General features: G+C 40.7%; 1 protein-coding gene across 1 annotated transcript; it reads left to right on the top strand.

The window, feature by feature from the left end:
* The first annotated feature begins 3,441 nt into the window (after window positions 1-3,441).
* On the top strand, window positions 3,442-19,964 carry DLEU7 (deleted in lymphocytic leukemia 7). The gene is made up of 2 exons (XM_007193723.2): window positions 3,442-3,938; window positions 18,654-19,964. The coding sequence occupies exons 1-2, from the start codon at window positions 3,480-3,482 to the stop codon at window positions 18,858-18,860; spliced, it is 666 nt and encodes a 221-aa protein (XP_007193785.1). The 5' UTR covers window positions 3,442-3,479; the 3' UTR covers window positions 18,861-19,964.
* Window positions 19,965-27,785: the final 7,821 nt, after the last annotated feature.

Below are 27,785 nucleotides of genomic sequence, written 5' to 3'. Positions count from 1 at the left end.
CTCATGTGGGAAAAGAACCTTTGGATTAATAAAGCACCAGAATACTTGTTTATCTAACAATGCTCTACCTTGTATATTAATGGGTAGAAAATTGCTTCTCACTTCACTGAGTTTTCCATCCTCTTCCCTTTTCCATCCCACACTGCCCAGAGTCATGAATGTCTCCGTTGGTCATTTTCTAATGCTCCCGTCAGTCTTCAGGAATGACGAGAGTTGCTCAAATTTCTCGTCCCACAACTGCTAAGGTGGTAGAAAGATGAGGTAAATGACATAAGCCTTGCTGGAAAGGTTGGAGGGACCTTTTAGCAGTGTTTTGCCTGAGGGGCACTGGATCATAGGGTCACTGCATTAGCTTATCTATCCTGTAACATATGTCAAGCAGTTTGTTTCAGTTGTGACTTTCTGCTGCAAGAGGCAGTAAACTCAACCTAAAGCAAATTCAAGCAAAACAGATTTTAGTGGTTTGTATAACTGAAAAGCTCAGAGATGGGGTTCTCCTCTTATGCAGCACAATGTGGGGCTCAGACGGTGTTATAAGACCACTGATCTCTCTCTAGATCTCTTGGCTTTTCTCTCTTAAGTGTTGGCTCATTCCTAGGCAGGCTCTCCCCTCAAACTCACAAGATGGCTGCAGAAGCTCCAGAACTCACATCTTCTCAGTTTCACATCCACAAGGGGTCATTGCAGCCAGCCATCTGATATTAGGAGTGTTAGCCTCATGAAGCTAGATTTCCAGTGTTTCTGGAAAGAGGAGTACCCCTGGATATCTGACACTCCTGAGGATTAATCAACCCTGGAGCCATCCTACCTTAAGACTTGTGATCTGAGACAATAACTTATTGATTAAACTATTTTATGTGAAGCTTTCTTGTTAAAGGGGAATTCATCTTTTTTTGCCATTTCATCTTTTGGCCTACACCTTCTTCTAGTTCCATTATTTTCTCTTATACAGTACATTCAGCTGAAAGCATCCTAAATGAGATTGTCATTGGCTGTAGTTGGGTCATGTGCCTATTCCTGACCATTCACAATGGGAACTTGTACTGATGTGTGAGTGGCCTCAGCCTAGATGCCCCAGTCCCCTTCTGCCATGGGATGCATTCATCCTACCTGATGACACGGACTGAGTGTAGAGGAGGAAGAATAGCTACTGGGAAATTAGGGTATGGTTTACATAAAATAGTGAAATAGATACTGTGAAGCAAAAATATTGGTGTCCAGTACTTCATCCTTTGAATGTGCCTTTTATTATCCAGTGGTCTCAAATTGTCAGTATAGTGAGTAGGGAGTGTATAATTTGTTACCTGGTCTGGTAGCCCAGCGTATATAACTTTGGAGCTGTTTTAGATCAAAGGCGGATCTGCTATGCTATTGACTCATCTCACTAGTCTATGTATACTTTTCCTCAATTAGGACCTCATAGATCCAGCTTTGGAACATCAGCCATTTCAGGTCATGGCAAAGGAAAAGGTGGCTCATGGCCAAGACAGACAAAGCCTTGAGTTGCTGGATAATCTAGTGCTCTCTAAACGATGCCAGAAAACCTAGGCAGCTATTGAAGGCTCATGTACCATCCCGTAGGCTCTATGGTTTTCTGGCCCCCTCTCTCTTACCTCCTGCAGTTCAGTTGGTCTCATGGCTCTCAGAGTCAGCCTGGTATGTAGAATAGTGGGGCCTCAGGTCAGCCTGTGTCTAGTGATTTCAATTCTGCAGTTGGCTGGAATTCCATCTGTCAAGAAGCTTTTGAGTCAGTCATTTGATAGTGGAAGAGTTGGCCTACTAGGATTTCCTGCATATCTGGAAAGAGGAGCACCCCTGGAGATCTGACATGCTTTGTGAAATTAGGGGTTCGTTTTTGTTATTCACAGTTAGTCTCTGCTGAACCTAATGTATTTCAATGTTTGAGGATTAAAAAAACACATACACATAAAAAAGAATTTCTCTCTTTTTCATTATGAACTTAAGTAACTTCATCAAGAGAATCTAATCAATATTAAAGTATTTACTTCTCTCCAAAGTAATTTCCTCTCTGTCAATGCACAGACATGCATTTTTACTTAGTTATAATTAGTGTGAACATACTTGTTTTTGTTTAAGAAAGGTTTTCTTTACCTTGGCATTCAGATTTGTTTTCATAGGCCAAGAAAACACTGAGAATTAGAAGGAACCTTCACTGGAGAGTTGGGAGGATTATATTGGGTCATACTATCCCAGAGTTAAAGAAACCTTAAAGGACCCCAAATCCCTCCCCGTATCTCTGATGACTGCACTTCTCGACGAATGGACTCACTGGAGTAGCTTTCCCATGCAAGGGCCTCCCCAGATCTTATTCCACAGCACCAAGGGGGAACTCTCCCTTCTAAAGGAAGAATGAAATCCCATCCTCTGGGTCTGCTAGGGTCTACTGTCTGCCATGGGCCTGTACCCTTGTCCTCTGCTTTACTTCGTGTGGGGTTATCTACATGGTTTCCCATGCAGGAAAAAAGCGGAAAAACCATATGCTGCTCTGAGACAGTCCTCCATACCATTCCCCTCAAATGTCTTTTTTTTTTTTTTTTTAAGTGTAATCGCACACCAATAGTTTCCAATCTATCAAAGCATAAATTTGCCAGTCTTTTTCCCTAAGTCAAGGAAGTAGCGAAGTGAGGTTTAATTAAAAGCAGCAACTATTTGTACAGCTGTCCCTGGGTTCATGGCTCGTAAAAGGATTTAGCTTCAAACTCTGCTGCCTAAGTCCTTCGGGAGTTTCACACACACAAAAAAACATTTAGGCTCCTCATCTGGACAGTGCCAAGCCCTTGCTTCACAAGTTGCTTCAGGAGCAGGCCGAGCTGGGCCCTGATGCAACTTCAGCTTCGGCAGTCAGGCCTTCTCAGCACATGTGGCTTGGAGCAAAGCAGAGAAGATACCCAAGTCCCCTTCTTTTGTATGGGGGACAGGAGCCTTGAAGGCTACTCCACGAAGTTCCTGAAAATTCCCCTACGGTTGCGAAAGGGAGGAAGGAGAATCAAGCACAGTTGTCGTTTGTGAGCTTTTCTCTGGCACTTCACACTTTCCGATTCCTGGTGGGTCTTTGACCCGTGCACCCCCATTCCCAGTCCTCAAGGCGTGAACGGTCAGCGGTAGGCATCCTTCAGAGGAGGTGGGGGCGGGGTATCCCTGCGGATAGACGCATCCACACAGAGCGGCAATGCCAGCGTAAGCCCTGGAGAGGAGGAGGAACCAGCGCTCAGCATTTGGCTGATTTTCAGGTGTACGGGAAGCAGCACTTCAGGCAGCCTTGATTCCGAGCAAGCCTATTCGGACTTGAAGCGAACGCAGTGGCCAGCGTAGGTCACCGACAGCGGGCAGAGAGGCAAGGAGGCGGAGGAGCGGCGGCTTAGGAAGAGTGACCCCGGCGACCCCAAACGCCCCGCCTCCTTCGCTCGCTGCTGCACCTGCCCGCGGAGCGCGCCGAGCCGCGGGCGGAGGCGGAGGCGATGGCTAGCCCCGCGCCCTTAGTGGCCTCCATCAGCCACCAAATGGTGGCTCTGCACACCCTGCAGCTTCTGCAGCAGGAGTGGGGCTGGGGGGATGGTCCGGGCGCCCCCGGGAGCCCACGCGACCTGGACCACGTGTCCGCCGCCCCAGAGCGTCGCTCAGACCCACGGCTGGCCCGTGCCAGGCAGGGGCGCGGGGAGGAAGGCGGGGGCAAGGGGGCCAGGAATGTGGGGTCCGGGGCGCGGGCGAGCTCCCCCGAGGTGGAAGTGGTGCGAGGCGCCGAGGGGGGCGCGGAACTGCTGCCCTTACCCCGGGGTCGCGGGCCCTGCACCCTGGCCCAGATGGCGATGCGCAGCGCGCTGGCCCGCGTGGTGGACTCGACCTCGGAGCTGGTCAGCGTGGAGCAGACGCTGCTGGGCCCTCTCCAGCAGGAGCGGTCCATCCCCATCCACCTGAAGGTGAGTCTGGCCTCCAGCATCCATCCCCCTGCGCAGGTTCCCCCTGGGGTGGGGCAGCGCACCGGGATGGAGACGAGGCTGAGTCGCAGGATCCAAAGTCGAGCTTTCCCCAGAGATTCAGCACCTCGGAGTGGGAAGGAGGGAGGTGACATTCCGGGGATTAGGTACTTGGGACAGGGAACTCAGGGCCCACTGGGGGCACACCTGACTGCAGAACGGAGATGCAGAAAGGCTTTGCCAAAACCTTCCTCTGGCCCTTTCCACATGTGCAGCTTCTAGGGATGGAGGACAGCTCCACCTACTCCCCTTTCAAATTAAAAACCGTTTCTCCAGAGCCTTAAATATAAGTATTAAGTTCCCTCTGCCTTTTGTATGACGAAATCACCTACAGTTATTTGAAGTTCCTTGACACTTATGAATCGCAGTTATTTTTGCATAAATCCAATTCCGCACAGAGCTCGGGGGCCTCACAGAGTCAACCTAAATTCTCATAAAGTAGCGTGAGAGCGGGCTGGGTCCCGGGTGTTGAAGCAGGAATACTCATGCTAAACTCCTGCTAAGTCACGCAGCTCATATTTGTAGGGCACAGTTTCCTCTTAAGGTACCAAACTGTGTTAGCCAATTTAGCCAGGGAACAGAGCAGCTGCCTCCCAGGCTGAGTGGGTTTGTGGAAATCTGGGGTTCTGGAATCCAGTCTTGGCCTTGCCATTAACCTAATTGGCTTAAGGTCACAGATCTCTCTGAGACCTTCTGGCCTTCCAATTTTGATCTGGAACATTGCTTCATTCATTCCCTGGGGAGTCTAGTGGAAGGAAATGGGGGAGGGGTAGTGAAAAAAGAGCATTTCTTAAGACTTGCTATTCTTGCTCTACAAGCCAAGGTTTGGAAAACATTGATATATATTAGGTTGCACTATATACTGTAAAAGATTGATTTAAAATAAAAATAAAGCATAGCATACACCTGAATAAATATTGTTACTCTAAACTAGGGTTTCTCAACCTCCACACTATAGACATTTTTGTCTGGATGATTGCTGTGGGGTTGTCCTATGTACTGTAGGATGTTTAGGAGTATCCCTGGCCTCTACCCAGTAGATGCCAGCAGCATACCCTCCCCACCAATTGACAGAACCAAATACTGCTAAATGTGTGTGATGGGAGGGGAAATAAGATCGCCTCCAGATGTGAAGCACTGCTTCACTCTGAAAAGTTTAAAAAACGAAGCTGCATTTCACCATTGCTCTTGACTGTAAGAGGTACCTTTTTTTGTATCACCAAGAAATTTAAAAAATCCTGCCAATTAAGCTGTGATACACATGAAGTGCGCTGTGATGCTAGGAACGTGTACAGGGCACAGGTAGGTTGACAAAAGGAGAGACTGAGTGATCAGTTTTACCTTGGGTGATCCTGGAAGGCATCTTGGAGGAGGTAACCTTTAAAAAAAAAAAAAGAATGTTTACTCTCCAGGCATTAAAGGGAAAAAGCATTTCAGAGGAGCTGTAGGATCCAAGGCCAAGAAGCAATGAAAGGGCCTAGGGCTTTGGGGGAACTAAAATTAGTTCAGTATGGCAGAAGGCAAAAAAAGGATGCTGGAGAGTTAGGTGGGGTCAGGTGGGAAAAGGCCTGTGGGTCATGCTGAGGACCTGGGCTGTCTTGCAGACAAAAGGCAGCCATTGATATGACTGAAGGAAGGACCCTGATAAATCACAGAGGCAAGGTCAGGTCAGAAGACCATTGTCAGAGGGCCTGACCCAGTTGAGGAGCAATGACGCCCTCCGCTCTGGACTATAAATCATGCCACTTGAGGTTAATGCAGCTGCCACTTCTACTTGGTAATCCTTTTAACCCTCTCTACTTGACTTTTTGTCCTAAACATTTTCTACTCTCCTCAAACTTTCTTCATCCAAACCTCAACCCTCTCACTCCTTTACTGAGAAAATTGAGGCCATCTGACACAAATATCTTCCATCCTACCTAAAAAAATCTCATTTCCAATCATCTTCTTTCTTGTCTCTAATAAAGAAATACTGTTTGGTTCCCACCCCCTCCGCCTCCCAAATAAATTCTTTCTCTTAAGTGCTGGAGCAAATCTTTCATCTGCCCCTGGACTTTTTCTCTCAATTCCTTCCTCTCTCTTTGTATTTTCTAGTGCTTCCACTCTGCCAATTCCTCTTAATCCATAAATATACTCAAATCTTCCTTCACCTACCCAGCCCCTTGAGTCTTGGTCCCCTTCTTCTCCATCACGAGCAAACGTGCAGATGTCTGGATGTATTGCTGCCAGTGTTTCTAGAGGCACCCAGAGTCCCCATTAAGAACAGGGATCTCCATGGGGAGCTCAGCTCGGTGCTCTGTGATGACCTAGGTGGGTGGGATGGGGGGGGAGGGAGGTCCAAGAGGGAGGGGATATATGTATACATATAGCTGATTCACTTCATTGTACAGCAGAAACTAACACAACATTGTAAAGCAATTATACTCCCCCCCACCAAAAAAAAAGAATATAGACAACAACAACGACAACAAAAAAAGAACAGGGATCTCAACATTCTTGCTACTGGAGTCTGCTATTCACCTACAGGGGAGTAATGAGTTTCAGGGCTCCTGAGAACAGCCAGTGCTTTCAGAAGGGAGAGAAGCAGGGAGAGGTTTCTCTGGATGATTTGCCTCCTTGCCAGCATCTTGAAATTTTGCTTGGTTTGCTGTTTGGAGAAAAGGCACTATCTCCATTGGGTCTGTAAGGTAATGCTTACAAAGCACTTAGACTCAAGGACACAGCAGTCTGTCTCTCCAGGGGGGCTGGTTATACAGACTTGGCATCATCATTACTGGTGTTAATTCAAATGATTTGGATGAGTGTTCTCCATATTTTTAAATTAAGAACATGCAGATTGATTTTATACATGAGAATGGTTTCAGGAGGTTTTGTGCTAAAGGAAATAATGCTTGCATGTCACTTGGAAGTGTGTGGAAATTTCCCTAACATCAGATCTCTTCCATGGCATTCCTTGCCACAGAGAGGAGGAAGACTCACTTGAACAGCACAGCACAGGACAGCGATCAGGTCCCATGAAGCATTTCAAACCTACTCTGCCACTTCCTGCTGCAGACTCTTGGGCAAGTTATTTAGCCTTCCTGTGCTTCAGTCTCCTCACCTGTAAAGTGGGAACAGTGGTATTTAACGTTATTGAGATAATGCATATGAAGTCTTAGCTACTGGCTGCTCATGGTAAATTGCAATACCTTTGAACTTTATTATTATTATTATTATTATTGATTGATGCCTCAATCTTCTTCAGTAGTCTTATTGACTATTATTATATTTCATTCTTGATATTGATGGATCTGACTCCTGAACTCTTTATTTACTTTTGAGACTGTTGACAAAAACAGAGTTAGGATGACCCAAAGAGACTTGCAGGAAGCCTCCACTTTCCAGAGGTCAGCTTTAGCCCATGGCTGATGACTGACTTAGAGATGTGACCATTGAGTGACTCGCTGATCAAACCACCAGAATTAAGGGAGTGAAATTTTCAGGCCTGAAGGCAGAGAAACCCTCACCACAATAATAATGCATATCTTTACAGTAGTTTACTATTTTCTTAAAGAAGCCAACACTTGATATTCCTTTTGAGCATTTAGAGATTATTGAACTCATGCAGAAAAAACCAAACAAACATGAAATGAGTCTTTTCATGGTGGTTAAAAATGCTTAACAAAACTGAGTCTTGTTAAATTTGGTGGAAAGGATGGAGTTAACCAGCTTGATAAAAATTTATTACGGGAAGAAACTGAGGCTCAGAGGAATTTAGAACTGCTGAAGAGCCTGCAGCTGAGAAGTAGTGGCCCATGATTCAAACATGGTTTTGTCTGACTCTTTCTACCAATCACAGTGCTAGCTCATAGGGGTGTTATGAACATTACACTGAAGTAAAGTACATGAGAGTGCACAGTTGTTAGGGCACGGTCATACATGCCATGCACTGCACACCACTTCGGCTGCAATAGTCATTCTGCACACTGAGTATCATAGTCAGCTTGGGCTGCCATAACAAAATGCCACAGACTTGGGTGGCTTAAACCACAGACATTTATTTTCTCACTGTTGTGGAGGCTGGGAAGTTCAAGAGCAAATTTGGTTTCTGGGAAGGGCTCTCTTCCTGGCTTGTGGACTGTCACCTTCTCACTGTGTCCTCACATGGCCTTTCCTCTGTGCCAGAGAGAAAGAGAGATCTTGGATGTCTCTTCCTCTTCTTGCAGGACACCGATCCTATTGGATTAGGGCCCCACCCTTATGACGTAACTTAACTTTAATTACCTCCTTAAAGATCCTATCTCCAAATACAGTCACACTGCAAGTCAGGTTTTCAACACATGAATTTTGGTGGAACGCAATTCAGTCCCTAACACTGGGTGATTTGTGTCTCCTCTAATGATGGTCACCTTACATAGTGACAAAAAGCCCCAGGTAAACGTAGGAAATCTTTATCAAACTAGTAATACTAGCAAACATGCTATATAATACTTGCCACCCAAAGGGAGCATAGAAATGTGTGGAGCACCAGAAGGAAGAGAGTCTAGGATTTTAAAAACTTCTAAAAATGACCAACCCAAAGAGATCATTAACTAAGCCAATCATGAAGTCACTCTGGTTGAGTTTTGTCTGTCTTCCTCTGATAGTTAAAAACATTTATGGTTTCCACGAGTTCTGTTCTGAAGCAAGTTTCATGGAAACAATGGCTGATGCCAGCTTTTAGAGGCAGAAAAACTTTCCTGCCATTGCAGATAAAACTTGCCTGTGAGCTCACCCATTGCAATTAACTAATTCTGGTACCAATAATTCTCTCACGTTCAGTGGTCCATGCTGGTTTTCTCATTCCACAGAGCAAGAACAGCGGTTGTAAAACTGTTGGCTTTGGCTTCACAGTCATTGCTAAGGCTTTTTGCAAATTGCAAGTGTGGATATTGAGTTACTCAGAGGCAGACATTGATGATGAGTGCTTTTTTTCCCCATTAACATTGGTTAGTGAAGCCAGTTTCTGCGAATTTGGGATTGTGTCTTTAAAAATTGCTAATATTCTATTGAAGAAATAAATTCTCATGGTTATATTATTAGTAGCCTTAGCCAGGGGATTGCTTTTTGTCTGGGACAAAATTGTGCTTTTATGTTAGGAAAAGGCCAAGTGACAGCTCTAGAAGTAGCTTAGTTATAGCTTTGTCATTCCTTATAAAGTGAATGATATGAAAATCAGGACATAAAACCTTTCTGAAATGAACATTTAGGGAAAGATATTTCAGGAAGGCCCTAAAACAAACCTACTTATGTTTAATGTCTTGTGGAAATGCTGCCTTGCTTTATTTTACAATTTTGGGGTTTGCCTTGTGAGCATACCTGAATCAAGTGCTTGTATCCATCACAAAGTGCTTTTCATTAGACTTTTCTGATGAAAATGGTACTGTACCCAAAGCAAATGCATAAGGAACCTTAGTTACTTGTGAGCGTTTACACTGGGTACACCACAAGTAAAAATGTTTAATTTCCTGTGGACGATAGACTTTTTATGGTGACTGGCAGATACTGCGGTTCTTCACTGGGTGTTTTATTAATACGAAGTTGCATATCTATTTGAGATTGACCTAGAGTTTAGGCAATTGGTGATTGATCTGGGCCCTGTGAATTTGTTGTTCAAAGCCAGATGTCAATGAACAAAATGCAGTTGGGGCAATTTGTAGTATACTGTTCCTGATAGTATGGTTTTCATAATGCCACTCTAAAATAGAGAAACGACACTCCCATTTTATGTGCACATCTAGCATGGAGGGTTGTGTTGGGTGTAGGGAAGAGATTTGTGTACCCTCATAGTTCCCAGCCCTGGGAAACTTTAGTGGAGAGTGGTCTGCTGTCCAGGCCGAAGTTCATTAAGGTCAGACCTCATCACAGAAAGCTGGAGGAAAGCTCTTTCTTCCATTAATACTCTCTGTAGAGTACGTTAGGCATTCAGGGAGAGTGAGAGGGAAAAATGTGAGAAGAAACAAGTTTGTGGAGGCCATTATAAGAGAATATAGCTCAAGACATGACTGTTTTGTAAAGAACCAACTTATTTTAAAGCCAGGGGTGAAGGGAATATGAATTGATTTATAGTTCGTGTAGATCTAGAAGTGATTTTGAAGATGATGTGATAGAAAAAAAACCAAAAACCTTCTTTGTGTATTGTTTAAAATTACCTGCATTATAGAGCCTATAAAGTCATATTATATTTTTGACTTTATTATCTGTTGGTGTTGGTTTCAGAAAACAAGCTTTGAAACTGACTCCTAATGCTAGATTGTTTTTGCTTTTAAGCCTTTGGTTTTGATGGGAGTGTTTATTTTCAATAAGAAGCTAAAAATGGGCTTAACTTTTATTCCCTTTTTGGACTTTGCAGGTGCATTTTCAGTTGTTCAAAGATTCCAGAAGTGCACATTCCTAATAAACACAATGCACCATGCAGAAAAGTACAAGTGGGGTGGATTTTCTAAGAGACCTCTGGGTAGGAGAGAACAGACCAGAGGAAGGGAGAGCTCCAACTAGGAGGTCTCTAATTAGCTAGGAGTTGGCTTTACATGGGGCGTGGAAGGTTCCATGCCTTGAATCCCTTCCAGATAACCACACCCTCTCAACTGTGTTGCAGGGAAGAGGGCTGGACCAATGGGACAGTCTTCAATTTGGATATGACCATTGCCAATTTGAGCTTTGTAACACTTAGTTAACCTTAAGAAAAATAGCATGAATATAGCCAGAAAACAAACATGAAACAATTCACATACAGACATTTTTGTTTCTCCCTCAAAGCTAGTTGGGTGCCTCCCAGCTTGCTTCCATGGTGTCCCTGTTCACCCCATGGTGGCATCTGCAGCTCTGTACTTCCCATTCACTAGGCTGTCCCCAGCACTGGACGGCGAGCGCTGCTCTCTCTGTCATCCTGGCATCTGGCCCAGTTTCTGATTTGGGGTGTCTTTGATGAATACTTGAGTTTTGAGAGAGAGAGGTTAATTCCAGCTCTGCCACTTACTTGCTGTGCGATTTAGGGATGTCATTTAATCTCTCCAAGCAGCATTTCTTTTCATCTCTCATTCATGGACGGTTGTGAGGACTGAGTGAAATAAGGTATATTAGGAGCCTTGCTTGGAGCCTGGCGCCTAGTAGGTGCTCAGGCTCATAGGCCTGACCAGTGTTCTTCAAACACTGGTTTGCCATGTTCCTCCCATGCTCAGAAGTTCCAGGGACTTGACTGTGACATTCAAGGCTTTCTGCACTAACTTATCCTGATAGGCAACACAAAGCTCTGTTTTTCTCAGACTGGATTCCTCCCAGTCCTAGCCCCTGCTTGGCTCCAAGCTTTTGCTGGTATCATTCATTCTCATTGTGGGGCCATCTCTTTTCCCTATGAGTTAAATACTGCTTTCTCCAACACCACCTCTCTTATAGTGTCTATAACAGTCCTTCTCACCTACCACTTTGCTGATGCCTCATCCAAATTTCCATTCCCTTCTACAAAGGCTGGCAATAATCTGATGGTCTCAACCACTTTTTTTAAAAAATTGTATTAAAAAAATACAAAACAAAATTTACCATTTTAAGGGTAGTGTTAAGTACTTCACATTTTTGGGCAAACAATCTCCATAACTTTTTCATCTTGCAAATCTGGAAACCCTATACCCATTAAACAAAAAGTCCCCATTTCCCCCCTCCCTCCAGCTCCTGGAAACCACCATTCTACTTTTTATTTCTATGAGTCTGACTGGTCTAGGTACCACATATAAGAGGAATCATACAGTATTTGTCCTTTTGTGACAAGCCTATTTCATTTAGCATTATGTCCTCAAGGTTCATCCATGTTGTAGCATGTGTTAGAATTTTCTTTCTTTTTAAGGCTCAATAGTATTCCATTGCATATATAGACCACATTTTGTTTATCTATTCATGTGTCCATGGATACTTGAGCTGCTTCCACCTCTCGGCTGTTGTGAATAATGCTGCTATGAACATGGGTGTGCAAATATCATTTTGAGATCCTGCTTTCAATTTTTTTGGATATGTACCCAGAAGTGGAATTGTTGGATCCTACGGCAATTCTAGTTTTAATTTTTTTGAGGAAACTCCATACTGTTTTCCAGAGTGTCTGCAGCATTTTTATGTTGCCAGCAGCAGTGCACAAGGGTTCCAATTTCTCCACATCCTCACCCACACTTGTTATTTTCAGTTTTTTTGATGGTAGACATTCTGTTGGATCTGATGTGAACTTGGCTACTCTTTTTGAGCCTTAATCTTATTTTGTGTCACATCTCCACTGAAGGGTTTTAATAGGTTTTATCTCACCAGTTAGATTCCAGGTTTCTGTAGAGAATATTTTTCTTTTCTCTTCTACACTTCCTTCCTCTCCTCCTCTTCTTACTGACCTCCCATTTAGTGGAGTACTTTATTCACAACTTTAGATTGATGGCATGCTTTATAAATACAAAGAGCTTTCATATTCATGAGCTAATTTGACTTCTCATGGTAGCTATTATTGTTCCCATTTTACAGATGAGAAAACTGAATATTCCATAGATAAAATGACTTGTGCACGGATGGCTTACCTAAAGGATAGAACCAGGGCTCTGATGGCTATTCCGGTACTTGTGAAGGATTGAGCTTGCATTCCCAGGGGCCTGCAAGCTGCCTGGAGTGCTGCCCTTCCTAACTGACATCTAGAAAGTCCCTTTTGCCATGTAACGTAACATACTCACAGGTCTGGGAAGAGGCCACAATTCTGCCTACCACAGGGCAGATTTCAGCTAAAAATTAGGAAGAAATGTTCTAAAAGCTAGAGTCATCTCTTCTAATGGGTTGCCTCCTAAGCACATGAGTTTCTCCAGTGTAGCCAAGCAAATTCTGGACAAGTGCACATCAGGTATGCTACTGAAAGGATTCACCCACAGAATGAGCTCTGTATGAACTCTGTGCAATGCTTAGATTGTGAGTCTATAAATGTCTGTTCTTCTATAGGATTGGGCTTTTGTGTTTTTTCCATAGCCCTCATCACATTTCACTGGACATTTGGAGATATGCTGTATGTGTCTCATTTCTCCTACTAAGTTATAAGCTCTTTAGAGATCAGGTACCATGTCTTATTGTCTTTTATCTAGTGTAGTAATAAGTCATGTAGCGGAGACTAGATACATGTTTGAAATAAATTTAACTGATTTATTAACTGAGGCAAATAGGCCGAGGCCATTACCCCAGTAGATTAGTTGAGTCACAAGACATTATCTCAACACACTTTATTTATTTATTTATTTATTTATTTATTTATTTATTTTTTAAAGTCTGTATTGAATTTGTTACAATATTGCTTCTTTTTTTTATGTTTTGGTTTTTTGGCCATGAGGCATGTGGGATCTTAGCTCCCCGACCAGGGATCGAACCCGTACCCCCTACGTTGGAAGGCGAAGTCTTAACCACTGGAGCGCCAGGGAAGTCCCTCTACTCACTTTAAAATGTAAATGCTGGCCATCGATTTGGACCCCTGTAGCAATCAATACATTTCATGTCCAAAAATCTGAGATTACACAAGGCTTTAGAAGTTCCAAAACCTGCTTTAAGATTGCCCAGGCACCATCACGTTCTAATTCTGGCAAAGCACTCAAAGCACAGTGTAAGATATTACATCATTTTTGGAAGCATCTGGGACTTGCTAAATAAAAGCTGCTGGGAGGATATACTCTGTCATTGAGTGGAAAGCACCATAAGTGAAATCATCACCAGTATTGATCATGTGAGTTTCCACCGAAAGTCCATGAGCCATTTAATAGGCTGTTGCCTTAAGGCTGTCACTGGTGGCTCCTACCTTCTGCAGTAGAAGCTGGGTTGGAAGCCATGATTACTGGATCCATAGTTGGCTTTCGGACCTTCCAGAAAGGAAGAGAAGTGACCACCTGTTTTATTTTTCCCTTCCTTGGCTTAAGAGTCCCATGAAAAGCCTATTCCTATTAGTTTGTTTTCTTTGACTGTTAATATATTTGAGAAAGGATTAAATGGAAATACTGTACTAAAATAGTAAAATAAAGAGACTTTGCAAAGCTCGCCAGAGATCTGAAGTTTACCCAGGGCCTCAGGGACCAGTACAGCCCAGCAGTGGAATTTTATTGTATGTATAATTTCCCTCAAAGATCCCTTCTTTGCTTCTTTACAGTAAATGTGAAATTGACTTCAGATTTTAGGCCCACAAATATATTTTTAAAGGCATTTTAATCTTCTTTGGGTGATGAATGCCTTTGCAGACTGGCTAATAGGCACACGTCAGCACACATTTCAGTGGTTCCTTCTATTTCAAATTTCCTTTTGCATGTTGTCTTTGATCCTTCCACTTTGTACTTAGAGTTGGATTACTTCTATAAAGCAAGTGGACAATTTCCCTTGATGTGGATCTTGGGAAAGTAGTCCAGAGTCATTTTTTCCCTCTACTTTCTCATTCCCAAGCAATGTGCTGCAGTAATATAGGTGACCCCATAAACCGTGGGACAGATTATCTAAGTAGCCCCTTGATACCGTCTGAACAGACATGAGCAATACTCAAAGGCAGGGAAGCAAGAATGCTTTAAAGAGAAAAAAAACAGGAAGGGTGGTAGCCTGTGAATACTCGAATAAGGGGACTGTACTGTGTTAGCCCACACGGAATCCTGCTGCTGTTGTTTGCTGAATTGAATGAATGGATATTTGTTTTGTTTCTTGGAGGATGTTTTCTAATAAACATTTTGCCAGAAACCCAGGTCCTTCTTCTTACCCAAGTGAGAGAGTTTTTTATTTGGGAAAAGAATAGCTTCTCTTTCTACACAGAAGTAGGAAGAAAACTAGTTCCTCATCAAACTTTGGTTCAACTTTTAGTTCTTCTTTTTTTTTTGGATTATCTATTTTTCTTAAGTTTTTGAGTTGAATTCTTAGCTCAGGGATTTTCAGTGTTTAAGTGGTTTTTCTTTACTTATATAAGAATTTAAGTCTATGCTTTTCTCACTGGAGCTACATCCCACAAATTGTGATATAGTAGTTCCATAATTGTTCAGTATAGAGCATTTTAAAATTTCAATTATTTTTTCCACTGACCTATGAATTATTTAGAAGTGGATTAAGTCATACATGTTTTTGGAAGGTTATATACATTACTGATTTCTCATTTATTTGCTCTGTGATTTGAGTGATATAGACTTTGATATTAGTTGAGATTTGTGGCATTATCATAAAGTCATCTTTCATAAGTAATACATAGATGTTTGAGAATAATGTATATTTGCTTATCTCCATTAGACCAAGCTTATGATTAGAAAAGATTTTCAATCCTTTCTCTCTAGGCTGAATGTCCTGTTGTTTGATCAGTTTCTGAGAAAGATGGGTTAAAATCAGTCTTTATGTCTGGGGATTGAATGTAAATTGAGATTATCATATTAGACACACACAAGTACAAAACTGTCATATCTTCTTGGGGAATAATAGTTCCTGTTATTAATTGCAGTTTATTTTATCCCTAATAATGATTTTTCTGGATTTATTTTGACTTCTATTTGCTTGATGTATATTTAGTATATTTACATTTACTTTCAATCTTCAGGTGTTTTTAGTTTTAAACGTGTTGCTCATAAGTAGCATATAGATAGATTTTGAAAATCCAACCTGGCAACCACTGCATTTCAAAAGGTGATTTATTTGGTGCTTTCTATTCATCTGCTTTATGTTTGTATCTTTATTTCTCCATTTTTACCTTCTATCAGTAGAATCAAAAAGGTTCTGATATACCTTTTCCCTCTGCTGATTTTGAAATTTTATTATTTCTATACCTTTTTTTTTTTTTTTTTTCAAATCTGTACACCAAGGAAGGTTTCCCATGGATAGAATCTCCCACGCTGTCACCTTCGGATATTCTCGCGGTCCGCTGCAGCGAGCGCGGTCTCCCGAGGGTCGCAGGAAAGGGGCATCGAAGCCTGCAGAGCTTTGCTAGGTCCGGGAAGGTGCAGCGGAGCACTTGCGCTCCGTCCTGCTCGGTGCCGCCTCCCGGGCCTCGTATTCCTCTACTTTTAACGATGATCCTTACATTTCTCACATGTATACTTAACAAGCCTGAAATTTATCAGTTTTGCCACTTTTGTCTTCAATAATACAATGCCTTAGAATGCCATTGCATCCTACATGTTACTGCTACTCGGCATTTTAGAACCATCTTGCTTTTTTAAACTCCAAGTTAGTTATCATTTTTGTTTTGATTAATCAAATCTTCAGATTGACACTGTGTTTTTAAGTTTCTTTGTTCACTGTTGCTTCTTACATCCTCTCCTTCTGAGTTGAATCTCCTCTTTATGAATTATATCTTTAAGAAGATCTGATAGTGAGGGTCTATTTGTGGTAATTCCTTTTGTGCTTTTAAATAAAAGTATATTTACTTGTCCCTGATGTTTAAATGGTAGTTTAGTGGGACTGAAAAAAAAAAATCTTGGTTGACAGTTATTTGAGGATATTATTCTATTCTATTCTATCTTCAATTGTTATTGCTTAGAGTTGGCTGTCTGGTCATCCAGACCGAACTCTGTCTTTTTCTTTTCTGGTTGCTTTTAAGAGCAGTTTTACCTTAATGAGTTTAGATTTGGATTTCGTTTAACTTTTTCTGCTCAAAGCTTGTTTTGTTTCCTGAATCTAAGGATCATTTGAATCAGTTTGGGATAATTTTTATCCAGTATTCTCTTTGACTACTGCTTCTCCCCCATTCTTTTTCTTGTCTCTCCAGGAAATGTATCTGTTGTACCTTGTCATTCTGTCAATCCATGTCACTTAACTTCTCATTCATATTTCCCATGACTTTATTTTGCATTCTGGGTAATTTTCTCAAATTTACCATCCAGTTTACTAATCTTCACTTCATATGTATTTATTCAGGTGTTTAACATTGAGTTTTTAATGTGTCCTGATAGTTGTCATTTCTAGAAGTGGTATTGCGTTCTTTTTCAAGCCTGTTTTTTCTTCGGACATTTTTTTTCTGATTTCTTCTTTTATATCTTTAATCATTATAAATATATTTTGTAGTTTATATATGAAATTTTTGGATTTTAATCCTGCCCTACATTGCATCTACTATATCATGGTGGATTGTCCTTGAAATTTCATATTCTGAGTTTGTCTTTGACAGAGCTTTATGGGACTGCTACTGAGGGCCATGGGTTGTGAACATGTTTCTGTGGAATAGGCTTTTGTTTGCTTTTGCCATGCGTCCATGGATATCTCAGACCAGTTCCAATTTTTCAATTAATTTCTTGGCATGAGTGTTCCAAGAACATGTATATGATATAGAGGACAACTACAAACTTGAACTACTGTGTAGTATAGGTCCACAGTTACAAATTCATAGGGACAACTTTACCTTCCATACCAAACCCAGCTCAAGAGAGACCAACTTTCTTTTCTTGATAGGTATTGGCAGGCAGCTAAAGTAATCTACTTTTCTTTTATACCCGGTCCTTGGGGATTTCCATTACTTTCTTGCAAGCTCAGAAAGGATGTTTGTTCTGTATTATTTAGAATATAGTAGCAAGGCATTATGGGGAAACTACATGTGCCATGTGCCAGAACCAGAAGTCTGGGGGGAGTCATTTTCATGTACATTTGAATCTTGAAGGATGGGGGGTTAGGGGTACCAACCCCCCAAGCAGTCAAAAATCTGCATATAATTTTACAGTTGGCCCTCCATCTCCATGCTTCCAAATCCACAGATTCAACCAACTGTGGATAGTGTAGTACTGTAGTACATATTTATTGGAAAAAATCTGCATAGAAGTGGACCTGTGCAGTTCAAACTTGTGTCGTCTGAATCAACTGTATTTAAAATAAAACATATAGTCAACATTATCTCTGATGTGGAATAACTTCAGAGTACCATTTACATGTAATGGATTTTAGAATGTGAATATTTGAGGATTAAAAAAATCTATTTAATTAGCTCATTCTTTAAAACTACCAATGAACTATTTCTAAATCTGCACTGGACATTTCTTGGGATCATGTTCATTAAATACCAAATCCTGTATTGGAATCTTGAAGACAGTGATTATGGAATAATAAGAACAAAGTCTATTTGTATATTCGTCAAAGCTCTTTTAGGAACAAATAAGAGAAACTCAACTCCAAATGGCTTAAGTAAAAAGAAATATTTATTGATTCAGATAGCTAAAAAATCCTGGGATTTATTGTTCAAGTACAGCTAGATTGACATGCTCAGAAAGTGTAATTGGAATCAGTCTCTTTTAATCTCTTGTTTCTACTTTTTTTTCTGTGTTGGCCTCACTTTCATTTGAATTCTCTCCTTATGGTGGCAAGATGTTTTCCAACAGCTCCAGTTAAACAGAACTTCTCTTTCCCAGTCTAACAAATATCCTGGGACTGTGGCTTATTGGCCTGCCTTAGGTAATCTGTCCATCCTTGGCCAGTCCAAGTGGCTGAGGGATGATGTGCTCTGATTGACCTGGTCCCTGGAGTTGTGGAGTGGAGTCAGCTTTGGTCAAACCACATAGGCTGAGAATGGAGGAGAGTAGTTCTCTGAGAGAAAAATCGAGGTTCTGTCATCAGAAGATTGGACTGGAAACTGGGTACACAAAACACAACAACTGTCTTCCATAACCTATCTAATTGCTTGTTTGTGTTTGGTCTTCGTTTCAGGACAGTGTTGAGTTTAGAAACATCTGCAGTCATTTGGCTCTACAGATTGAAGGACAGCAGTTTGACAGAGATTTGAATGCTGCCCACCAGTGTTTGAAGATGATAGTCAAGAAGCTGATTCAGTCTCTTGCTAATCTTCCTTCGGATGCCCACATGGTAGCCTGTGCTTCCTTGAGACAGATCTTACAGAATCTCCCAGACATATGAGTGTTCAAGACACTGGAATTGAAACCACAGCGAGCACTGCTAAGAGAACTGGCTACCTTAAATTCCTAAGCAGATCGGCAGACAATGGATGTTTTTATTCCCAGGAAGGAGAGACTTGGTAGCATATACAGCAGTCTGACCAGTGGCATCCGTAACCCTTGGGAATTATAGCATGTTGGTAAAAAATTTTTAAAGCAGTAGTTCACATTTTTAAGTGTGTTGAAATATTTGCTGACTTTTTGATTGAAATATATTCCACTTTGTGGAACTGACTGGATTATATATGTATAGACATTAATGAATATATATTAAGTATTAATTTTAATTGAATGACACCTTAATCTACATTCATACTAATGTAGGCCTATGAGGTTTAATATGGCTATTGGATGATTAGAGCTCCATGGTTTTTAAAATTATTTTGAATAAATGGGATATTTGGTAATTGATATGTTCTACTTACTGAGCACTTCATTTTATGTTATGAGAATGATCTTTGGATGTTGTAGGACCACACCACATGTGTCAGTAATTATGAGTTCCAATCTTGGCATTAATAACTTGCTGTTGGGCAGCGAAGAGCTGCTTCTAAACCTTGTGCTTTCATCTACTGATTTGTAAATTAATGATAATGAGCTCTGAAGTACCAAGGCTATATGATATGTAAGTACAAAGTACAGTATTATTAAAGTCTCACATGAAAACAGCTAGCGCCTCATACTCTTTCTAAATATTCCCATTGAAGTAGGAAATTCTTGGAAAAAAAAGGAGGGAGTGGACATACTGGCAGATTTCCCTAAATATTTAGAGCGAGGAGAAGAGAGAGTGACTTTTTTTGCAACAAAAATCTACACATGCTTAGGAAAAACTAAATTTCCTGTTGTTTAATGGTGACCGCGTTGAGAACCAAAGTAAATTGAAATGCTGCTTTTCCCTTAAAGTTTTAATAGAAACGGCATCAGATTTAGAATAAAAAGAGTATAATGTAGCTTGTTTTCTGAAGGAATTATAAACTGGGTCTGTATGGTAAGAGTATACCTACTGTTAAAACAATTAAGTGATAAGAATAATCAAAGCCTTTTTAATCTCACATATTCTAATCCTAGTTGGTTTCACATATTTTCTTCCACAATCTTAAGATAAATATATTGCTTCTTTTTAGATGTAACTGACCATTTCCGTAGAAGAGAAATAAATTTATGAGACTGAATTTTAAATGAAAGATGAGAGGTGTGTATTTATGGATGTGCATGTGTGTATAGGGGAAAGGATGGGCCAGAAGGGAAGGGCATTCATTTCTTGGGAACAATCTTTAGCACGTTGTTCTCGCACTCCTAGGAAACATTGTATTCTGGGGGTACCACTGTACTTTATGGTGCAGTCTTTGCCCATGGAAATTATTCCAAGTCTCTTCTCTAAAGACATAGCATTATTATAGGCTGCCTTCCCATTGTAATCAATATCCCTATCAATAAATATTAATATTACAGGTTTTTTATAACTCCTATTCCAAGAAATATTGAAGATTTTTGCTTTTCTGTCTGTACTTGTGCTTTTTCCTCACTTTGCAGTGTGTTTCCCACAGACCAGTTGAAACCCCATTCATCCTTCAAGGCCTGATTTATTCACCATTTCTTTCATGAGCCCTCCTGGATCATCCTAGTAGGACATGGGCTCTTCCTCCTCTGAACTCACATAAAAACACACTTTGTGCTACTGCACAGGCATTTATCACACACCATCTTATAGCATGGCTATTGGTATACCTGCCATCAAGATCAGCTTGCCTGAAGGCAAGGATTATTCTAGACATCTTTGTACATTGCATAGCAGCTATAATTCTAAAAGTTCTTTGACTCTACTAGAACTTCCATGGCCCCTACCACTTTTTCTCTCTCTCACACACACACACCCATTTTTACTTCTGTGGCTTATGTTCTTTGCTCAGTCTGTATAATCATTTGGTTGTACATGCTGCTCTCTTCTTTTTTTCCCTTTGGTTGAGTGCTGCTGGCAAAACTCCATTCTTGGTCAAGACCAACTCTCCTCCTACTCCCATGTCTGCTTGTGAGTTCTGAATATGGCTTAAGAATAACACACGGCTATGCCAACTCACTTCAATTCATGGCTTGCAATCTCAAGGGACCCTCATGTCCTCCATTAGTGCTACTTCATTTCCTAGGACTGCATTGTCCAATATGGCAACCACTGGCCACATGTGACTTTGAGCACTTGAATACGGTTAGTCTGAATTGAGATGTGCTGAAAATGTAAAATGCACATTGGCTTTTAAAACTAAAACTGTTTTTATCATTAAAAACAAAGAATGTAAAAGATCTCAATAATTTTTTTATACAGATACATGCTGAAATGATAATATTTTGAATATATTTGGTTAGATAAAATACATTCTTAAAATTAATTTTGCCAGTTTTGTTTTACCTCTTTAAGGTGGCTACTAGAAAATTTGAAATTTAATTTGTGGCTTGCATTTTATTTCTATAGGGTAGTGCTGTCCTAGAAAATTCACTGGGCAATTCAGTGCTGTCCTTGACAATTACTCTCTGAAGGGTTTGCTCCATACCTTCTCAAACTTGGTTCTTCTTCATTTTTCTCATTCTCAGCTGATGACCTTGCTTCTGTTTGCACAGAAAAAAATAAAAGCCCTCTGAAGAGCATGGTCATCTTCACACTAACAGATCTACCATATACCCTGATTCCCTTTTGTTATAAGGAGGACTTGCCTTGCTCCTACCTGAAGCTGATCAACCACTCAGGCCCTGGACCCTGTCCTCTCTCACTTACTTGAAGATTTGCCTTTTGCACTCATTCCTTTGTCTGCATTACCAGTTTTTGCTTCTTAATGGGAGCATTTCCATCAGCATGATATTATGTTATAGAATCTCCAATCTTTATTTTTTTTAATTTTATTTTTTTTATATTACTGATTTTTTTTAACATCTTTATTGGAGTATAATTGCTTTACAATGTTATGTTAGTTTCTGCTGTATAACAAAGTGAATCAGCTATATGTATACATAAATCCCCATATCCCCTCCCTCTTGAGCCTCCCTCCCACCCTCCAATCTTTAAACAACAATTTCTCCAGCTACGACTCTATTTTTCTCCTTCCCTTAAGAGCAAAATTGATTGCAACAGTTTAAATTAGTTGTCTACAATTTGTTTTTTTCTGATTCCCTTTTGAACTCATACCAAATGGATTTTGTACCCACAACTCCACGAAAATTGCTCTTGTTAAGATCCCTAATGACTGCCCCACTGACAAATTCAAAGGTAAATTCTCAGTGCTCATCTTATTTCATCTATCAACAGTTTTTGACACAACTGATTACGCCCTACATGAATCACTTTCTTATTCTGATTTCTGGGTCAGCAGACTTTCATGGTTTTACCTTTTTTGTAGCTCACTTCACAGAACTGTTTCCTGGTTCCTCCACATCTCCCTAACTTCTTAATTTTGGAGTGCTTCAGGGTTCAGTCTAGGTCCTCTTCTCTATCTACACTTACTCCATGGTGATTTTTAAATTACCAGCTATTCACCAATGACACCCAGGTATATGTGTTTTGCCCTGAACTCCAGACTCCTGTAGCAACTGACTACAGGATGTCTTTACTTAAATGTCTACAAGGCATTTCAAATTCCAAAATGGAATTCTTGATTCCCAACCCTGCTTCTCCCCATCCTCTAAATCTCATGTGGCAGTGGCTCATATGCGTGCAGTCACATAGGCAAAAAAGAAAAACACTGAAGCCATCCTTGTCTCCTCCATTACTCTCACCTCTAGCCACTCAATCAGCAAAACCTTGAAAATACATCTCCAATCAGATCACTTCTGACCACTTCCGTAGCCACTATTATCTCCTGCCTGGAATATTGCAGTACTTTCCTGAATTGTCAGACTCCTTCACTGGTGTCTTCTCATTATCTATTCTCCACACATCAACCAGAGTAAAACAAACCAGATCAATTATTGCTCTGCCCTAAACCCACCAATGGCTCCCTGTTTTACTCAGAATAGAATCTAAATTCTGCCTCTGATCCATCTCTTGTCACACTTCTGTTCTAACAACACTGATCTCTTTGCCACTCTCACCTCTTCAAACACAACTGGTCTCAGGGCCTTTGCACTTGCTTTTTGCTCTGCTTGAAAGACTTTTCTCTCATCTACTTTAAGTAGTTATTGACTCCAATGCCACCTCATTAAAAAGGCCTCTCTAATCCGCTTACTGAAAATACTATCCCCTGTCACTCTCTTATCCTTTCTCCCTGCTTTGTTTTCTTCTTAACTCTTATAATGGCCTGAATTTATTTATGTGTTTATTGACTGTTGTAATTGGGTTGGCTGGCGGCCCCCAAAGATTATGTCCATGTCCTAATCAATGGAACTTGTGAATATTACCATATATGGCAAAAAAGTGAATATACTTGGATGGTGACAGATGTGATTATATTAGGGACATTGAGATGAGATTATTTGGGATTATCCGGGTGGACCCTAAATGCCATCACATGTCCTTAAAAGAAAAAGGCAAAGGGAGACAGTATAGGCAAAAGAGGAGGTGGCAGCGTGACAGAGACACAGGCTGGAGTGATGTGTCCACAAATTAAAGAATCCTGACAGCTATCAGAACCTGGAAGAGGCAAAGATCAGATTCTCCCCTCGAGCCTTCAGAGGGAGAGCTGCCTTGCTGACACCTGGATTTGGGGCTCCTGGTCTCCAGAACTGTGAGAATAAATGTTTGTTGTTTTAAGGCACCCAGTTTGTGATAACTTGTTGTGGCAGCCGTAAGAATGGATACACCTGCTTTTCCTCCCAGGAATGTAAACACTGGGACGCCGTGCGTGGCTGTATCCCCAGTGCTGCAGCAAGGCCTGGCTCAGAGCAGCAGCCCAGTAAATATCTGATGAATGAAGACATACAAGTCATGTGGTTAGTTTTTCAGCTCTTTTGTTTGTTCTTTCTTTTGTTTGTTTTTTACTGAGGGATTTGATTCCTCCAGAAGTTTCCCAAGTCTTATATATCTTCTGGTAAATATCTAAACTCAAAGAAAAAACTAAAAGGACAGTTTTAAGGGTTAAATGAATCAGCACATTTCAGTCAGGTGTTGGGTTAAAAATAATCATGTAGCTATCATTCAATAAAAGGTTAATAATTATGATGGTCATCATTGTAACAGGGACTGGGCCAGCCTAGGCCACTCTGAAGAGTGGGGTCCTTTTTCTCTTGTCCCTTACCCCAAAGGCTACATAAATGTACCTTTAAAAGCAGATTTTTAAACTTTATTATCGTGGCTATTTTCTTCCACAGCCGTGTCATCACCATCATCATCATCATCAACAACCAGAATAGAAGTTCCTACATTTTTGTGGCTCAAGCAACGTCTGGGGGGGGATTTGATCATCTTGGAGCCAAGCTGTGGTTTTTTTATTTCAGACCATATAGCACCTTGAATAAGTGTGACACTTGGGTGGGTGAGGACAGTTTGTGGGTGTCTCTTGATAATGCTGAGAAAAATTTGAGTCCTCTGATAATTTCTTTGTTGTATTTCCTTAGATATTTAACCCTCGCATTCTCCTGGACTCTTATGTTTGTGTGCTCTTAACAATAGATTTCTGGAAGCACATTTGCTTATGGAATAAAAATAGGGGCCATACTGAGGACTTTCTAAGTAGAGCTGGACAGCTAAGTGACAAGATCATACCTATACCCCTTTCTCTTATCCTTAGATACTCTCCTCACTCTTGTCTCTCTACTTTTCTGGAAGCTCTGCGAGGTCCCAGATTGACCTGATCTTACATCCTTTTGACTGCATGCCTTATTCTCATAGAGGAACTATCTTCGGGTTCCTTTGGCTGTGTTCCATTTTCTTTTGTCTCATCAGCATCAGTTCTGTTCTCTGATTTAACTGCTCTTACTCTTCTTACAGCTTCTCCCCAAAGTGGATTAGTTTCCTTGGTTTAACTTAAGGCCTTTGGAGGGTAGGAGACCATTCAGATACTTGTTCTATGCAGAACACAAGACTACCAGGATCAAATTTTTCACGTCTAAAAATTCCCTGCAACAGTTGGCCCCATTATCCACTGTTCTTCATGCTCTGATGCCAGATACTTATGGAGTAAATCTATCTGAGAGGAGTATAAATTCTGTGGATCCATGAGTTTCAAGACACATTTAATTCAGCAGAACTTTGAATAAGAAGTGTTCTGTGTAATCTGGGTATCCTCATCAATGATCCCAGTGTTCCATTCTACAGCCAAAAACTTACCACAGTCCTGGTTTCACTTAGCTCATATCAGAAAGGTCTAGGTTATTATGGTCCTGGCATATGTTACTGGAGAGCTTACTTTTGTCTGATGTGACTTCTTTACTGCTATGCTCAATAGAAGTGATATTTAAAGCTGAGCCATGGTTTATAAATTTCTCTTCTTGTAGACAAGCTCATATTTGCTCCATGCTTACAGTCATAAGTCAGGAGACAATTTTAAGGCTGACAGAAATCTCTCCCAGCACAGAAGTAACACTAATTTGTTCCTCTTGCCTTGATGAAGAATTTGATATCATCATGGCTTCACTTTCTTTTTCCTTAAAAAAGCATTATGAAATGTCTGGAGCGTAGAGGGTATCTAGTGGAAAAATAAATTCACTGTGATCCAAGAAATGAGTCGCCAAAGCCAGTGTTGGCTTAAGCTGGTACAGAGAGGAGGTTCCATAAGCCCCCTCCCCCTTCCCTGCATGTGTAACTCTAGCTCTAAATGCAACTGAGGCGTACAGGGGCACAGCACATGCTTGGAACACGTGCGTGCGTCTGTGTGTGTGTGTCTGGGCTGGAGGAAAGGAGGGCAGGGGAGGAAGTACACCTGAGTCAGGTGTTATAATCCCAAACATGAGGAAAGCAGTGGGATAATTTGGAAAATGAATGTCCTTGGGGATATCTGCAGACTCACCTTGAGGAGGTCATCAAATGAATTTGATTGGTTTATTGGTTTGCTCAAATAAAAAATATAGGGCTTCTCACACATGAAGTTTTTCATGCCATTTGATAATTTGCTTAGTGCTGATGTGACAGCTATTTTATGTACAACCTCATTGTCCTCAAAGTCTGTCTCCATACCCTCTCATCTCTCAGCCTCAATCTTCCCAATCTTCTCTCAGCCTCTCTCCAAGTCTTGGACCATCTTGCATAGAATTTGAGGGCAAAGGTATTCATAAGGCAATTAATTGCATTATTTTTTGTATCTAAACATTCTTTTATGTATAAATAAAGTTAACAGATATTGGTCTTTTGTTCTTTTCTCTCAATTTTTCATATGTTCCCTTGCCTCTCTTACAGTCTCAGATTACATGATAGTTTGTTAGACACCTATTTCCTGTGTAACTCAAAAGTGAACTAAATGTGCATATAGTAGGAATGCTGTTTACACGCACATAGGATGAATAGTCATACCTAGAGGGAATGTGAATAAAGCTCCTCTATCCATTTTTGTCTCATGGCAATTTTGATTGAAAGACAAAAACAGAATGAGATAAACTTTGTGGGTGTGATTTCCCTCACACTTTTGCTTAATTAAATTTGAATGGTTGATATAATACCTATATTATTCTGTATTATGAAATTCTGTGCTTTATTGTAGCCACTTCAAGAATATTTCCTGTTTCTGAAATTAAATTTTTGAATTTTTCATTAAAAAGGTGAGTAGCTTTGCTGTTTTTTAAGTATCAGGAGCCCTAAAGTTAATGGGGCTGGAATTATTGCCATGAGGTTGCACTGAATGTTGTTCTGCTCCTGTTCTCGGGTCTTGCTTCTTCTGGGAGAAATATTGCAAAGTCAAGTCACAAACATTCACAAAGTCAGGTGCAGCCTAAGTGGGTCCATGGGCCGATTTAATTCAAATTTACCCAAAGCATCAATAAACATACATTCTTACTCAACTTGGGCCTAACTCTAGTGCAAACCACCATCTATTCTAGATGCAAGATACAGTCGGTCCATTGTTTCCAGGTGTTTTGATGACTGAACCTGCTCAATAGTTGATCTAATTAGTATGGAAATAATGAAAAAGAGTTGACAACAAATCCAGTCAATTCAGTAGGAGTGTGTGTGTGTGTGTATGTGTATCTGTGTGTGTGTGTATCTGTGTGTGTGTGTGTAATTCCTGTATCAATAAACATGTGATTTCCAGCTGTTCCCTTTCACTTTCCTTTACTCATTTCAGTAGTTTAAAATCAACAGGTTGAAAAGATCTTTGAGTGGAGAGGTTTTTCTATTAACAATGGGTACCCATAAAAATAAAAACTCTAGAATGACACCCAGTTCTAAGCAATGATTACATATCTAACATGTTCCTAAATGGGCTTTTTGAGTACTAATTATTACATCATAATTTCTCAGAGGTCTTTTAGTTATAGGTTTTAAAACTGTTTGTTACAAATAAAATGAGTTCTTGGGAAAATGAAGGTGGCCCTTAGCAAAGCAGTATGACTAGTGAAGAATAGGGTTTGCCAAATAAAAGACTCAGGTGCTTTTATATTTATCCAGGTAACTTGTTATCTAGGCATCTACTTATTTTTAACCTTTTATTTTGAAATAATTATAGATTCATAGGAAGTTGCAAAATATCGTGCATGGGGTCTCATAAACTCTTCACCAGCTTTCCCCAATGACGACATCTTATATGACTATAGTACAATAGCAAAACCAGGAAACTGACATTGGTACAATAGTGCTAACTGGATTACAAACCTTATTCAGTTTTCATCAGTTTTTACCTGTACTAGTGTGTGTGTTAATAGTTCTATGCAGTTTGATTCCGTGTAGAGTTTTCTGTAAGCAGCACTACAATCAAGACATAACTGTTCCAAGACCTGTACTCTGAAAACTATAAGATGCTGATGAAAGAAATTG

This window comes from Balaenoptera acutorostrata, chromosome 18 (genome assembly GCF_949987535.1).
Source record: "Balaenoptera acutorostrata chromosome 18, mBalAcu1.1, whole genome shotgun sequence".
Taxonomy (NCBI): Eukaryota; Metazoa; Chordata; class Mammalia; order Artiodactyla; family Balaenopteridae; genus Balaenoptera; species Balaenoptera acutorostrata.
The sequence above is the reverse complement of the archived record's forward strand: the minus strand, read 5'-3'. Positions and strand labels throughout refer to the sequence as shown.